The sequence below is a fragment of the Dromiciops gliroides genome, chromosome 1 (assembly GCF_019393635.1).
Source record: "Dromiciops gliroides isolate mDroGli1 chromosome 1, mDroGli1.pri, whole genome shotgun sequence".
Taxonomy (NCBI): domain Eukaryota; kingdom Metazoa; phylum Chordata; class Mammalia; order Microbiotheria; family Microbiotheriidae; genus Dromiciops; species Dromiciops gliroides.
The window spans coordinates 282,305,317-282,319,718 of record NC_057861.1 but is presented as its reverse complement, the minus strand read 5'-3'; the positions used below and the strand labels follow the sequence as shown (position 1 = coordinate 282,319,718).

Below are 14,402 nucleotides of genomic sequence, written 5' to 3'. Positions count from 1 at the left end.
CCTTCTAATACTGTTCTTAGTGTCCTTTTTGTGGGACTGCCATATAACATAGTGGTATCTTAAGTACTTCAGTACTTTGCTACTTAGGATGAAGTCCAAGACTGTTGTGAATAGTTGTGTAGTGAGGCTTCTAAACATATGTGTCTATGACTCTTACATAGAATATAAGAACTAGATATCTTGAATTTATACTGAAGAGTGATAAAAATGAAATTAACTAATGGTACAACATAAGATACAGATTGTGTTAGGCACAATCTTACAGTAGTCAATGAGGTGTTGTAGTAGATAGAGCACTGGATTTGAAGTCAGGAAGACCTGAGGCAGTCCAGACATGCAACAATGACTTATTAAGTGCTTACTGTGTGCCAAGTCCCGGGTAGACCCTGTACTCAAAGAGTTCACATTCTACTGGAGAAAATACACATAAAGGAAAGAAAGGGAGAGAAAGTACCCAGGGACCTGGTGTCACAAGTCCTGAGAATCAGAAGCACCACAAGTCTGGAAGGGAATAAAGCAGGACATACTTCCAAAGCATCTACCTACTTCCAATGAGAAGGCAGCTATGTCATGTTGTCAAAGTCCTAAGAGTCAGAAGCACAACCAGGAGACAAAAGTTAGAATCCTGCCTCAGATACTTACTAGCTGTGTGACCCTGATCAAGTCACTTAGACTCTCTGCCTAGTTCCTCATCTGTAAAGTAGGCATAAAAGCACCCACCTCACTGGGTTGTTGTGAAGATCAAAATGAGGTAACATGTAATTTGCAAACTTTAAAAATGCTGTTTAAATGTTATTATCATTTTAAGCCTTTTGAAGGCAAAAATGGTATGTTACCCTTAGCACCAACCATTGAGTTGGCACTTATACATAGGAAGAGAGGGATCTTTGGATCTTAGATGTCTAAACTGCTCATTTTATAGATGAGGAAACTCAGTTCCAGAGAGATTAAGTGACTTATCCAAGTCACAAGGCTACTAAGTGTCTAAAGTGGATCTTCCCACCTCCCAAGTCCAATGCCCTCTTTATTATACCACACTCCCCATACCACATGCAATTGATTCTTTTGGATAGTGACAATTGCTAATCCCAAAAAAGTTTTCCAAGTAATAGTGTAATTGCCACTTTTAGAAGGTAGTTTTTTGGGGCCTTACCTGAAGACAAGGGTGTGTGTTAGTTGATTTCTCATTATTGCTGCCAATTTTAGGGTACTGTGATTGCTTATGATTCTTTGTTTCTTCTGTTAACCAGAATACTGTACACACCTGGACACACCGATGATCATATGGCTCTATTTTTAGAAGAGGAAAATGCTATATTTTCTGGAGACTGCATTCTAGGAGAAGGAACAACAATATTTGAAGATCTTTATGACTACATGAATTCCTTAAAAATGCTATTAAATGTTAAAGCTGATTTGATATACCCAGGTAGGCAATTGGTTTCAACTTGTATACCCATTTGTCAGGTAATGGAATGACATTTTTTTAAGATACACAATAATAAATGTATTTCATTCAATTCCATCCCTAAGAATGCCCCATTTTGTTAAAAGTATCTAAAAAGAAGTATGAGAGGTAACTAAATATCTTTCTACAAGCACAAGAGGGTTATAATATAGTGATAAAAATACTGAGCAGCTCTTGGCAATTTCCAAAGAGTGCAAGGAATAAAATTTAACATAAGAAGTCAGGCTTAAATCAGTACTTTGCAGGTATTTTGATTCCATAAGTCCTCTAGGGCTTTATAAAGTGAAGCAAAGGGGGCAGCTAGGTGGCACAGTGGATAAAGCACCAGCCCTGGATTCAGGAGGACCTGAGTTCAAATCCAATCTCAGACACTTGACACTAGCTATGTGACCCTGGGTGAGTCACTTAACCCTCATTGCCCTGCAGAAAGAAAGAAAGAAAGAAAGAAAGAAAGAAAGAAAGAAAGAAAGAAAGAAAGAAAGAAAGAAAGAAAGAAAGAAAGAAAGAAAGGAAGGAAGGAAGGAAGGAAGGAAGGAAGGAAGGAAGGAAGGAAGGAAGGAAGGAAGGAAGGAAGAAAGAAAAAAGAGAACTAGATCAGGAATCGGGAAACCTATTCAGCTCTGCCACTTACTATCTTCTGACTGAGCAAGTTAGTTTATTTCTCTGAGCCTCTGTTTTCTCATCTGTAATATGGAGTAATAACATGTCTTTCCACCACACAAAGTGACTGTGAAGTCCATGTTCTTTTTTTTTTTTTTTTGGCAAGGCAATTGGGCTTAAGTGACTTGCCCAGGGTTACACAGCTAGTAAGTGTTAAGTGTCTGAGGCCACATTTGAACTCAGGTCCTCCTGACTCCAGGGCAGGTGCTCTATCCACTGCACCACCTAGCTGCCCCGAAGTCCATGTTCTGTTAAAAAAAAAAAAAGAATATAAATTACTCTCAACCCCTACAAAAAGAAGCCCGTTGTTTGTCTCCCAAGTGTGACAACTACCAAACAAATCTATAACTCTATTTTCTCTTTATCTTAAACACTTGGAAAAAGGGAATTCTAACAAAACGTTAGAAGGTAGAGAAGACTGGATCTTATTCTTAGCCAGGCCTTTATCAAACAATTTCTGCCACCCCCTGAAATGCTGAGCTGCTGACAATGAAGAAGAAACAGGCAAGGAAGGGGGCAGTTAAGAGGATAATGTGAAGGAAAAAGAGCAACTTGTTGCAGGTTCCAAGGATGTCAAATGATGTTGCAGCAGCACTCAGAAAGAATGAAATGATTAATTTCAGCAAAGTTGGGAAGACCTTTGTGAACTGGTACAGAGCAAAGAGAACAGAACTAGAATAATAATACTGACAACATCAGAGAGAAAAACTTTGAAAGCCTTTAGAATGCCCATCAATGCAGTGATCCAAAAGAATGATCAGTATCACTCACAGAGCAATGATAAACTTAAAATGCAAGAAGAGACACGTGAATATGGCATACATAGGAATTTGTTTTGCCACATCATGTAGATATGTATTAGGAAATTTGTTTTATAGCGGTTTTGTTTTTGTTTTTGTTTTTTCAAATTAGCAAGTCCATAAGCAGGTACTTAGCCTCTAGACCAGGCACTGTGCCAAGTGCTAGAAATACAAATGCAAGCAGAAAGATACTCAGGTTCTCAAATTTACATTCTCATGGAGAAGATAACACATAAAAGAGAAATCCAAGGGGTGGGGTGGTGAGGTTATGAAGGTATCTAGTATAAGGGCATTATAGAGGAAAAATCCAAGAGGGTTGAGAATGCAGGCTAGAGAGGAATGAAGACTCGCCTAGAATGGCTGGCCAGGCCTACTTTTTAAAATGGAGGTTCTTGAGGGCAGCTAGATGGCACAGTGGTTAAAGCACCGGCCCTGGATTCAGGAGTACCTGAGTTCAAATCTGGCCTCAGACACTTGACACTTACTAGCTGTGTGACCCTGGGCAAGTCACTTAACCCCAATTGCCTCACTAAAAAACAAAACAAAATAAAACAAAAAATAAATAAATAAAATGGAGGTTCTTGGAGGGACCAGCAATCAGAGGGAGAGGCTTTGGGAGGAAGAGTTAATTTCAATGTGTGAAGTACAGTTATCTCTTCCACGTTGCAACTTTCCCCATAGCAGTTTCTTTATATTTAGGGTTGGCATAAGAAATTAAATGAGAACTGGGGGGGGAGTTTTACAGAAGCCACAGACAACAGTCAAAGGCCACCAGACAACACAAAAGTTGAGAAACCCAGAAATGCGTAAAATATATGTACAGTATTGTATAATATCAACATATTTTATATTTTAATACCTTGATAATTTAGACGTTTTCTCTGGCATAAAGTCAATTTGAGGCTTTCTACAAGTTTTGGGGTTTTTCTTTTGTTTGTTTTTGATAGAAACTACAAGGAAACATTGGGTAACTGGGTTCTTTTAGTGGGAGAAAGGGAATCAATATCTCCCACATTGTATACAGATGCTAATATGAAGTCTTTGGATACAAAAAGGACTGAAGCAATAGTCATAAATATTTTTCCTTTTTTGTGGGGAGGACGGTGAGGCCTATTGGGGTTAAGTGACTTGCCCAGGTTCACACAGCTAGTAAGTGTCAAGTGTCTGAGGCTGGATTTGAACTCAGGTCCTCCTGAATCTAGGACCAGTGCTCTATCCACTGCACCACCTAGCTGCCCCAAATATTTCATTTTTTTAAAAATAAATCAGACCTCTCCTGAGTAGCCAACCTTAGGAACTACTGCAAGGGCTCTGTGTAAAAAAGCAGGATAAGACCAGGTATGAAAGAAAGGGGATAGAGATAGAAGGGGGAAGGGCAGGACATTGTGTTGATGTGTCCTGGGGCTACTGAAATAGCAGTGGTGTTGGAAGAAATGGGGATTCTAGGGGGTAGCTAGGTGGCACAGTGGATAAAGCACTGGCCCTGGATTCAGGAAGACCTGAGTTCAAATACTGCCTCAGACACTTGACACTTACTAGCTGTGTGACCCTGGGCAAGTCACAACCCTCATTGCCCCACAAAATAAAAAACAAAACAAAAAAAGAAATGGAGACTCTATTCCTCTTTAACCTATCCTGTGGTTGCTTCTTCAGCCACCTCAGAGCCTGTCATGGATCTGCACAAAACTAGGACATAGAGGTCACAGGCTTCTAGAAACATGCTGAGAGAGAAGGGAAAATGCAGCAGGGATTCCCAAATTGGGGAAGGGAGCATTCTAAAAAGTTCTAATAGCCACCAACTCAACTAGGTGAGTTGATGGTTCCTTAGTAACTATACATGGAGGACTTGTATTTTGTACATTTGTACATTTTGTACAAAAATAGAACCAGAAGCTTAGCTACTGTGCTTTTTAAATTTTTCATTGCTTATTTCTAGTCAGTATCTTACACAAACACTAATTTTCCCTGAAGGATTTTTCTGCGGGGCTCTGGTAAGTCCTTTTTACAAAATAATCTTCAAGCTGGAAGAGACCTCAGAAGTCCATCTAGTGTAGCATGTATCTGAACAAGACTTCCATCTACCAGTTGAACAGCTGGCCCTACAACCTTTCCTGGAGGACAAGGGCATCACCTCTCTAGGCAGCCATTTTACTTTTGACAACTCTGTGTTGACATTTTTCCTTCTATTGAGCAAAAACTGGCCAGTTCACAACTCCATCCTCTCCTGTCCTGTGGAGCCAAACAGAAAGATGAGTTTCCTCTTTCAAATACTGGAAGACAGCTGTCACATTCCCCCTAAGTCTTCTGTTCTTGAGACTACTCATGTATAGTTCCTTTATCTGAACTTCATGTCTTAAATGACTTCACTTTTCAGGTCACCCTCCTCTGGACATTCTCCAGTTTAATATTATTCCTAGGATGTGGCACCAAAAAATGAACAGCTCAGAATACAGTAGCACTGCCACCACCCTCCCTGATCATGAATATTCTGCCTCTCTTAAACAGCGTCAAATTGCACTTTGGGGGCCTATCATACTACAATGTCAATTCATGTTGAACTTCAAATCCAAGAAAACTTCCAAATTTTTCTCATGTAAAGCACTGCCTGAACATGCTTCTTCCATATTGTTCTTCTAAAGTTGATTTCTTGAACCCAAGATTAATATTTTATATTGATCTTTAATAAATAAATTTGATCTTTGATAATTTGATCATTGATAAAGATGACTTGGACATTTATCACAAGCCCAAGATTATTATTATAATAGTTAACATTTAAATAAGGCTTTAAGGTTTATGGAGATCTTGACATATGTGATCTCATTTCATCGACACAACAACACTTAAAGTTAGGAGCAATTATTATCCCCATTTTACCAGTGAGGAAACAGAGGTAGGCAGACTTTAAACAACATAGTCACACAGCTGATAAATATTCAAACTAAGGTCTTCCTGACTCCAAATCTTGCATTCTATACACTATGTCACCCAACTACCTACAGATCCCTGGGACACTCCACTAGAGACCTTCCAAGCTGACTTTGACTCATTAATAATAATCTCTAGCCCACATTTCTTTATCATTTTCCACAAGAATAACATGAGACTTTGTAAAATGCTTTTCTAAAATTTGAATAAATTATCTTCTAACCCTCCAAAAAAAGTAAGTGATGGTAGTTTAGCATGACCTGTTTTTTGTGAAGTCATAGTGGGTTGTTTCTATCATAATCTATTACAGAAATTGGCCAGAATTGGCCAGGAATTGAAGTCAAGCTGCCTAGTCTGTCGTTCATAGACTTCATTCTCTTGCTCGCTCTATCTCTTTTTATATTTGGTTTCATATTCAGCCTTCCAGGCAATTCTCCATCTTCAGCCTCCAGTTCTCCACTATCTTCAGAGATCCCTGGTAGTGGCTCAGCAATAATACTTGCCAGTTAGTGCCTGGCAATGTAACTCATCTAAGCCTAGAGACTTAAAATTATCAAAAGCAATTAGTTGGGGCAGCTAGGTGGCGCAGTGGATAGAGCACCGGCCCTGGAGTCAGGAGGACCTGAGTTCAAATCCGGCCTCAGACACTTAACACTTACTAGCTGTGTGACCCTGGGCAAGTCACTTAACCCCAATTGCCTCACACACAAAAAAAAAAGCAATTAGTTATTCTCTTACTACCTACCTACCTATTTGGGATACAATTTCTTATTTTGGAATGGTTGAATGGTATTTTCCTTTAAAATAGGTTGTTTTTCATTACCATTTAAAATGTCACTTTTTAAAAAAACCAATTCATGCATTTTAACCTGCTTACTACTTCATATGCACTTGTTAGTTTGTATCCTATATATATTATTTTGCATCTTAGTGCTATAGGACAACCATACTCATTTAAACAAACTGGGAGGAAGACCAATATGAGTTAAAAAATATTATAGAGAAATGTCTTATTGCCTCAGAAAGAACTCAAACTAGGCTAATGAGTTGGTGCTTAGACCATGCCTATTTTAATGAATAGAATGTGTAATTTAGGCTTCTTGAAAATATTTTGTTCTCAGATATTTTAAACATCTTTCCCACAATCTATTGGGTAACCAATAGATTTGGTTAGGTTTTTTTACTTAAAAATGGTTTATGAAGCATAATAAATACCAAACTGCTTAGAACTATCCAAACTTCTAATTAGGAAAGTTCAAATAATTAGGTATTGCTTTATTATTTCTTATAATCCTATTACTTATGAATTATGTTTACAAATCTCAATCACTGATAGGAAGCATGATTTTACCTTTTCATTATTCATTCTGACAGACTATATGATTTGCTTTTAATGTGTATAAGTACATTTTTACATATTTTACTTTTACATAATTCTGTTCTTTTAGGTATTCTTTTGGGGGGGGGCAATAAGGGTTAAGTGACTTGCCCAGGATCACACAGCTAGTAAGTGTCAAGTGTCTGAGGCCAGATTTGAACTTGGGTCCTCCTGACTCCAAGGCCAGTGCTTTATCCACTGTGCCACCTAGCTGCCCCTCTTTTAGGTATTCTTTAAAATTTTTTTATTATAACTTTATAGCAATCAAAAAGATTAATCTCTCTTAGAATGATGGTAGGTATTTTTAGGACATCTAAATATTTTTAATTGATTGAATAAGTAAGGTGTTTTTTTTTGTCTAAATGTTTTGTGTTTTGTAAATATATTTTAATTTAGGACATGGCCCAGTCATCCTTAATGCTGAAGCTAAAATTCAAGAATACATTGCTCACAGAAATGCACGGGAACGTCAAATCCTTGATTTTTTTCAAGATAATGTTGGAAAGTTATTTACTGAAATGGAACTTGTAAAGATTCTTTATAAGGTAATTCAAGTGTATTATCTGGTTTGTATAGACTCAAAATTATAGACAAAATTTCATTAGCAGAATACATCATTAGCAGAATATATAGTGGTAGTAACACCCCTCTCATTATAAGTCACAATTCCCAATGACCTCAGCCATCCAGAATACAACCATTAATTAGGGAGTAAGAAGAAAAAGGCCTCTGAGCACAAAAAGCTGTCATGAAGCCAGGCACAATAAAGCCTACATCTTTTACTCCATGAAAAGGTCCAACTGACTTAAGTCAGTGATATCACATAAAATTCTAACTAACAATCATTGAGTTTCCCAACCAACAACAGATTAGAGGCTACAAACTGGAAAAGAATCTAATAAAGGTAGAGACTCTCGCAGCATTCAAAAATGACTGTTGGCAGCTTGCTAATGGAAGGAAGAGTATAAAAGACTAGCATCCTTTAAACCTTAGTAGTCCTGAAAGTGTTACTATATTGTAGCACTGTGATAATGATTGATAGTGATGATATCATTCTGCCGATCAAGAAGAGTTGTTTTCTGAGACATAAGGGAGTAGGTAATACATTTTTAAAAGATTTTCATCAAGAATAGTTTTAATTGGGGGCAGCTAGGTGGCACAGTGGATAGAGCACTGGCCCTGGATTCAGGAGGACCTGAGTTCAAATCTGGCCTCAGACACTTAACACTTACTAGCTGTGTAACCCTGGGCAAGTCACTTAACCCCAATTGGCTCACCAAAAAAAAAAAGTTTTAATTGTTAACATTTTGATACTTCAAAGTAAACTTCGGTCAACTAGAAGATCAACTTGTGTGAAACATCTCATTTTCCCCATGATATCAGATAAATAAGATATTACAGTATCTCACAGTGTTTTTTCCTAAGGAAATTAATCATTGTAGTCACTCCTTCCTAGATAATCTGTCAAGTTCAACTAAAAGATAAGTTATCTGAGGGGGAAAAAACCTATTATCACTAAGAAATTAACTTAATGGATTAAGAGGTGGGATTATTAAAGACCAAATTAAGTCAAAGAGAAAAATTGGAAGATTACCCCAACAATAATATTTATCAATCAAATTTTAAAGAATAATATTACAATCCATTCAAACTAGGCTTAAAAAAAGGAAGGGAATGTGAATACATCTACAAAAAAGATTTTTTTTAAAATAGGAACATTGTGGTATGGTTGTTTGCAAAAACCAAAAATTAAAGCTTCATAGAATCAAAAAGTTGAAAGGGACTTTCAGAGTCCATCTAGTGAGGCCAGCTCAGCCCACAACTGATAAACAATTACTTCTATCATATCAGCTCTACTTGAAAACCTTTAGCAAAAGGAAACCCATTACAACTCAAAGCAGCCCATTTTCGTTTTTAAAGTTTTTCCTCAAATAGTGTTAAAATCTACTCCACTGCAATTTATCCAGTCACTTCCCGATTTTATCTACCAGGATTGAGAACTCTATTCCTTCTTCCCATGTAAAATAACTGAAGACAGCTATTGCCTACCCCTCCATTTTATTTCTTCTCCAAGCTAAATAATCTTAGATCCCTCAATTATCATCCCTCCATATAGTTTGACCTCTAGTCTCTTCACCACCCTGTTCACCTTCCTCTGGATGTGCTCTGACTTATCAGTGTCCTTCCTAAGATGTGGAGCCTAGAAATAAACATAGTAGTCTCACCAGTGCAGAGTACGATAAGATTATCACTTTGTCCAGGGAAATTGTGCCTCTCAATGCAGCATTAATTTGGGGGCAGCATTGTCATAGTGAGGTATCATATTGACTGTGGTACACCAAAACAAAACAAAACAAAAACACCTTAGACTTTTTTCACTATAAATACTGCCTAGTCATATATATCTCCAACCTTATACTTATATTTGAGTGTAAGAGAATTAGTTTGTAATATTTCAAATGTAAGCCTATTTCATATGAGAAACAGCCTACTGTTGCCTGTCAAGATCTTTATCTGGATCTTGACTCAACTGGAAGCCAAGACTCTCATCTACTATAAATTAGATAAATAGTCCATTTATATATTCATCTAAAGCATTGATAAAAATGTTGAGAAAGTTCAGATCTTTGGGGAACTGCAGCAAAGACCTCCCACCAAATTAACATTTTACCATTGACTACTCTTTGAGTCCAGTCATTGAGATATGTTTCTAACTGTACTGTCATTGAATGTACCTTTGTTTCCTTTTTTTTCCACAATAGCATGAGAGACTATGCCAAATACTTTGCTGAAATTTAAGTAAAGTGTATCTATAGCATTCTCCTGATCTAATGTTTACTACAGAGCCTGGCATTAAATAATTGCTTATTGGTTGACTGGTCTACCAGCTTGGTAACCTCATTAAAAAAGGAAATGAGTCATTCTGGTATGACCTATTCTTGATGGAGTCATTCTGGCTTTGGAATGATCTGTTCTCTCAAGTACTTAATTTAATCTTTGGTCCTAAATGGAATGCTTAGGGAGATTAATACCTCCTAAAGCAATACCACTTCCAGTATAATGCACAGTTGTTGTTGTTGTTTATTACTGTGCTGCAAAAGGTGAGCAGCAATGTAGTATCATCTTGTCTTCTTAATACATTGCAACTCATTAACTGCAGCGACTTGGACCACCTTTTGTCTCAAATCTTACCTAGCTCTTAGTCATTAAATGGACATTGCCTCAGGAGACCTGGGAAAGACTTTAATGTATTTGTTTTTCTCAGTAAATACTTCCCTTATTTAAAGTTTTGAGTTCCAAATTTTATCCCTCCTTCCCTCCCTCCCCTCCCCACTCCCTGAGGCAGTAAGCAATCAGATATGGGTTATACTTGTATGATTATGTAAAACATTACCATAGTAGTCATTTTGTATAAGAAAACTTGAATCAAAGTAAAATATGAGAGTGAAAAATAGCATGCTTCTGTCTGTGTTCAATCAATATCAGTTCTTTCTTTGGAAGTGGATAGTATGCTTCATCATTAGTCCTTTGGGATTGTCTCAATCTGTCACTGGCATTCTCCTGGTTCTGTTCATACAAGTCTTTCCAGGCCTTTCTGAAATAATTTTGCTCGTCATTTCTTAAAACACAATAATATTCCTTCACCATCATATACCACAGCTTATTTAGCCATTCCCCAGTTTATGGGCATTTCTTTGATTTCCAATTCTTAGCTACTACAAAAAAAGCTCCTATAAATATTTTTGTACAAATAGGTCTTCTGCTCTTTTGGGGGATGTCTTTGGAATATAAATCTAGCAGTGGAAAGACCTTAATTGGCAGGGTAGGGGGGGGGGCTAATGAGGGTTAAGTGACTTGCCCAGGGTCATACAGCTAGTAAGTATCAACTGTCTAAGGTCAAATTTGAACTCAGGTCCTCCTTAATCCAGTGCCAGTGCTCTATCCATTGCACCACCTAGCTGCCCCTGCCTCCTGTTCCTTTCTTATATTTATACATGTAGGTTACATAGGGCAAGGAGTCCTCTTTGTTCTAACTAGGGTTATTGATTGGTTGCAGTGCTTGTGAAGAAAATGTTGAGTGGTTTAAATGCTGCATGAACTCCCCATGTCTGGTTTGCTCATACTATATGTACTTTAAATGTAGCATGTATGGCTCTTCTTTATATGGATAGTCTATACTGCATGTCTTGGAATTCACATTCCATTCCTTATATGGATATTCCGTTCTTTATGTCTCGGATCCCACATCTTCACATTGCTTGGGGGTAGACATCCCCCTAACTCACAAACTCTCAACCTGGTTTAGCCCATCTGGCAAAATGGTTTTCCTAGGGGGCTAGCCAATGCACATGCTACAGGTTCTTGGAGCCACAGGTGAAAGTTGGATTATAGGTACACACCAAAGGTAGATGAGCAGCACAGAAAAGGGCTCAGCAAGCCCTGCCACCAAAGCTACTAGTCCTCCTAAAACATCCCATATACCCCTGGTACTCTTGTAATGTTAGAAAACCTGAAGGAAAATCCTAGCACACCGAGTAGTAGATGGTCTGGAGAAAAGATAGGGGGTGACTTAGACAAGAATTGTACAGGATAAGAAAGAGTGATTGGCTTCCTATCTGCAGGCCTAAAGAAAGTGCTTACACTTCATATGATTAATGAAGTCACTGTCCTTTGAAGTACTGATGCAAACAAAACAAATCCTACTTTAAGGTTTCTCAGTTCCTTCCAAGTTCACCTACATAGATAAATTAATTTTTCTCTTTTATTTATTATCTGGCAATTTCTATGAAATACCAGCATGTTCTCTTCTATTATTCTAATTTCTCTTTGTGGGTATGTCTATTTGTGGATGTGTTTCTGTGATGTCATGCCTTCTCCCTTTTATGCTACCACTCCTTCCTCTGATTACATTCACTTCTTTTTCCTGTAGCTTTCCTGTTTAAGGGGATTGGGAGGGGGAGGGGTGAGCTAATAGGGAAAACATTAATATTTTCATGCATTCACCTATGTGCCAGGAATTGTGGTAGATGCTAAACAAATACATCCTAACTCATTCTTTGTTAATACTCATCAATCACAGTTAGGTGGTTATTAAATATTAAATCTTATCAAAAAATTTATCAATAAAATTTGAGTATCAGGTGATTATTAAGTATAAAAGTATCCAAAGATATTTTCATGTATAAATTAGGCCTATTATAGGATTCCTATAATATGAGTAAGACTACTCAAAAACAAAACTTTTCTTTGTATCATGTTGTTCCTAAGAGGTTCTATGAAATATACCTAATGGGATCTCAAAAGTAATAATTTTCTACTACTTTTTGTTTCCTATTAGTATACTCCTGAGCATTTACATAAAGTAGCTTGTCATAACCTCTCCCTTCACTTGAACAAATTAGAAAAAGACGGGAAACTATGTAAGTATCCTCTAAAAATGTAATTCTTTATTTTTTTAATACTCCATCAGTTTTGCCACAGTTCTTTATCACCTACTCATGTAGAAAAAATAAAGTCAGTTTACCCAACCCAGTTTTTACCAAAATGCAACCTCTGACCCTCTGACTTACCCATTATATATGTCAGAGGCATAGATGGTAGAATTGGCGAGTTGCACAGACTCAAAAAATCCAGGGGAGGGAGCAGGGCAGGAGGGGAAGGGGAGCCACAGGAGGAGACTGAGAATGTATGTGTGTGTTTGTTTGGGGGAAACAAAGTCTTAGAAAGAATCAGAGCCATTCTTAATGATTTTTTAAGGCATCTAGCTGGTTCAGTGGATAGAGCACTGGGCCTGAAGTCAGGAAGACCTGAGTTCAAATCCAGGCTGAGACACTTACTAGCTGTGTGACCTTTGACAAGTCACTCTGCCTTCATTTCCTCAACTGTAAAATAGAAGTAATAATAGCACCCGCCTCCCAGGGTAGTTATGAGAATCAAATGAGATACTATTTATAAAGTGCTTAAGCACAGTGACTGGCACATTATTATTACTGATCCTGTTACATTAGAAGACCAGATCAGTCACAGAAGGATAATTTCAGTTACTAATCTATCCTAGGCCACAAAGGGTATATTTTCTGAAAATGATTAGGGACAAGCCTTAGTTACCCAGGAAATAGTGAAATGGTTACTCTAGTATTTATTTACTAAAGATGAAATTGATCTATTTAAAACAATTCCATCATCTTTATGGAAATTTCAATAATCTAATGAAAAACTGCTTTCTGAGTACCAATTTATGAAAAATTGCTTTGTGATCTTTCATGAATTGAAAAGTCTTAAAATATTTTCTAGAAAAATCTCAATATTATATCTATAAAATGATGCAAGTTTTCATATGAGGCATAGAACATGGTTATTTTGTAAATAATGTATCTTTATTAAATTTCTATTCCCTTTGTCTTTTCACAGCAAGCACAATGACTCCTGAAAAGAAATGGAAATCTAATCTATAGTTTCATGATAGCGAATAAAGAATAATCTGAGATCTTTATTAAGGATATACACTGCAGAAGAATATTGAAAAAGAAACTAACTACAAATAATTAGTATCACATCTGTTCCATTATCAAAAATATAAGAATTCTACAATCTACATTTAGAATATGCACCATAATTATGATTCATCTAACATTTCAAGACTTTATGAAAATACATTGTAATAATTTTTGAGTTCTTAGACTAAAACTTCTGTACTTTATAAATAATAAAATCAGCTCATTTAAAAATCTGCTTTGAAAGTTGTCATTATGATCCACTTGTTGGTAACCAAAAGTAACAATATATTTTTCTCAGTTACTCTAAAATAGCATAACTTCATCTTTAATCTTTCCTATTCCTTAAACTCTAATTGTTAATACTTATGTAGCTCTATATGTTCTCATGCATTCATCATTTTTATTATCTTTTAACAAAAGATTCAAGATAAGACTCTTGTCTTCAAAGAACTTATTCAAGATACATTTCCTATCTTTGAGGCAGCTAGGTGGTATAGCAGATAGAGCACTGGGCCTGGAGTCAGAGTCAAATCCAGCCTCGGACATTTATTAGTTGTATGATCTTTGGCAAGTCTACCAAACTCTGCCTCAAATTCCCCAACAGTGAAATGGGGATAGTAACAGCACATAATCTTCAGGGTGGTTGTTAGGATAAAATGAGATATTTGTAA

At 36.9% G+C, this 14,402-nt stretch overlaps 1 protein-coding gene across 1 annotated transcript in view; it reads left to right on the top strand.

Annotated features, from left to right (window-relative positions):
* Positions 1-13,964, top strand: part of LACTB2 (lactamase beta 2) — a 35,317-nt gene extending 21,353 nt beyond the window's left edge. The window contains exons 4-7 of the mRNA XM_043969943.1: positions 1,251-1,429; positions 7,631-7,779; positions 12,573-12,654; positions 13,646-13,964. Of these exons, the coding sequence (XP_043825878.1) occupies positions 1,251-1,429; positions 7,631-7,779; positions 12,573-12,654; positions 13,646-13,689 (454 nt within the window). The 3' untranslated portion in view covers positions 13,690-13,964. The remainder of the gene's footprint in view (positions 1-1,250; positions 1,430-7,630; positions 7,780-12,572; positions 12,655-13,645) is intronic.
* The last annotated feature ends 438 nt before the right edge of the window (positions 13,965-14,402 follow it).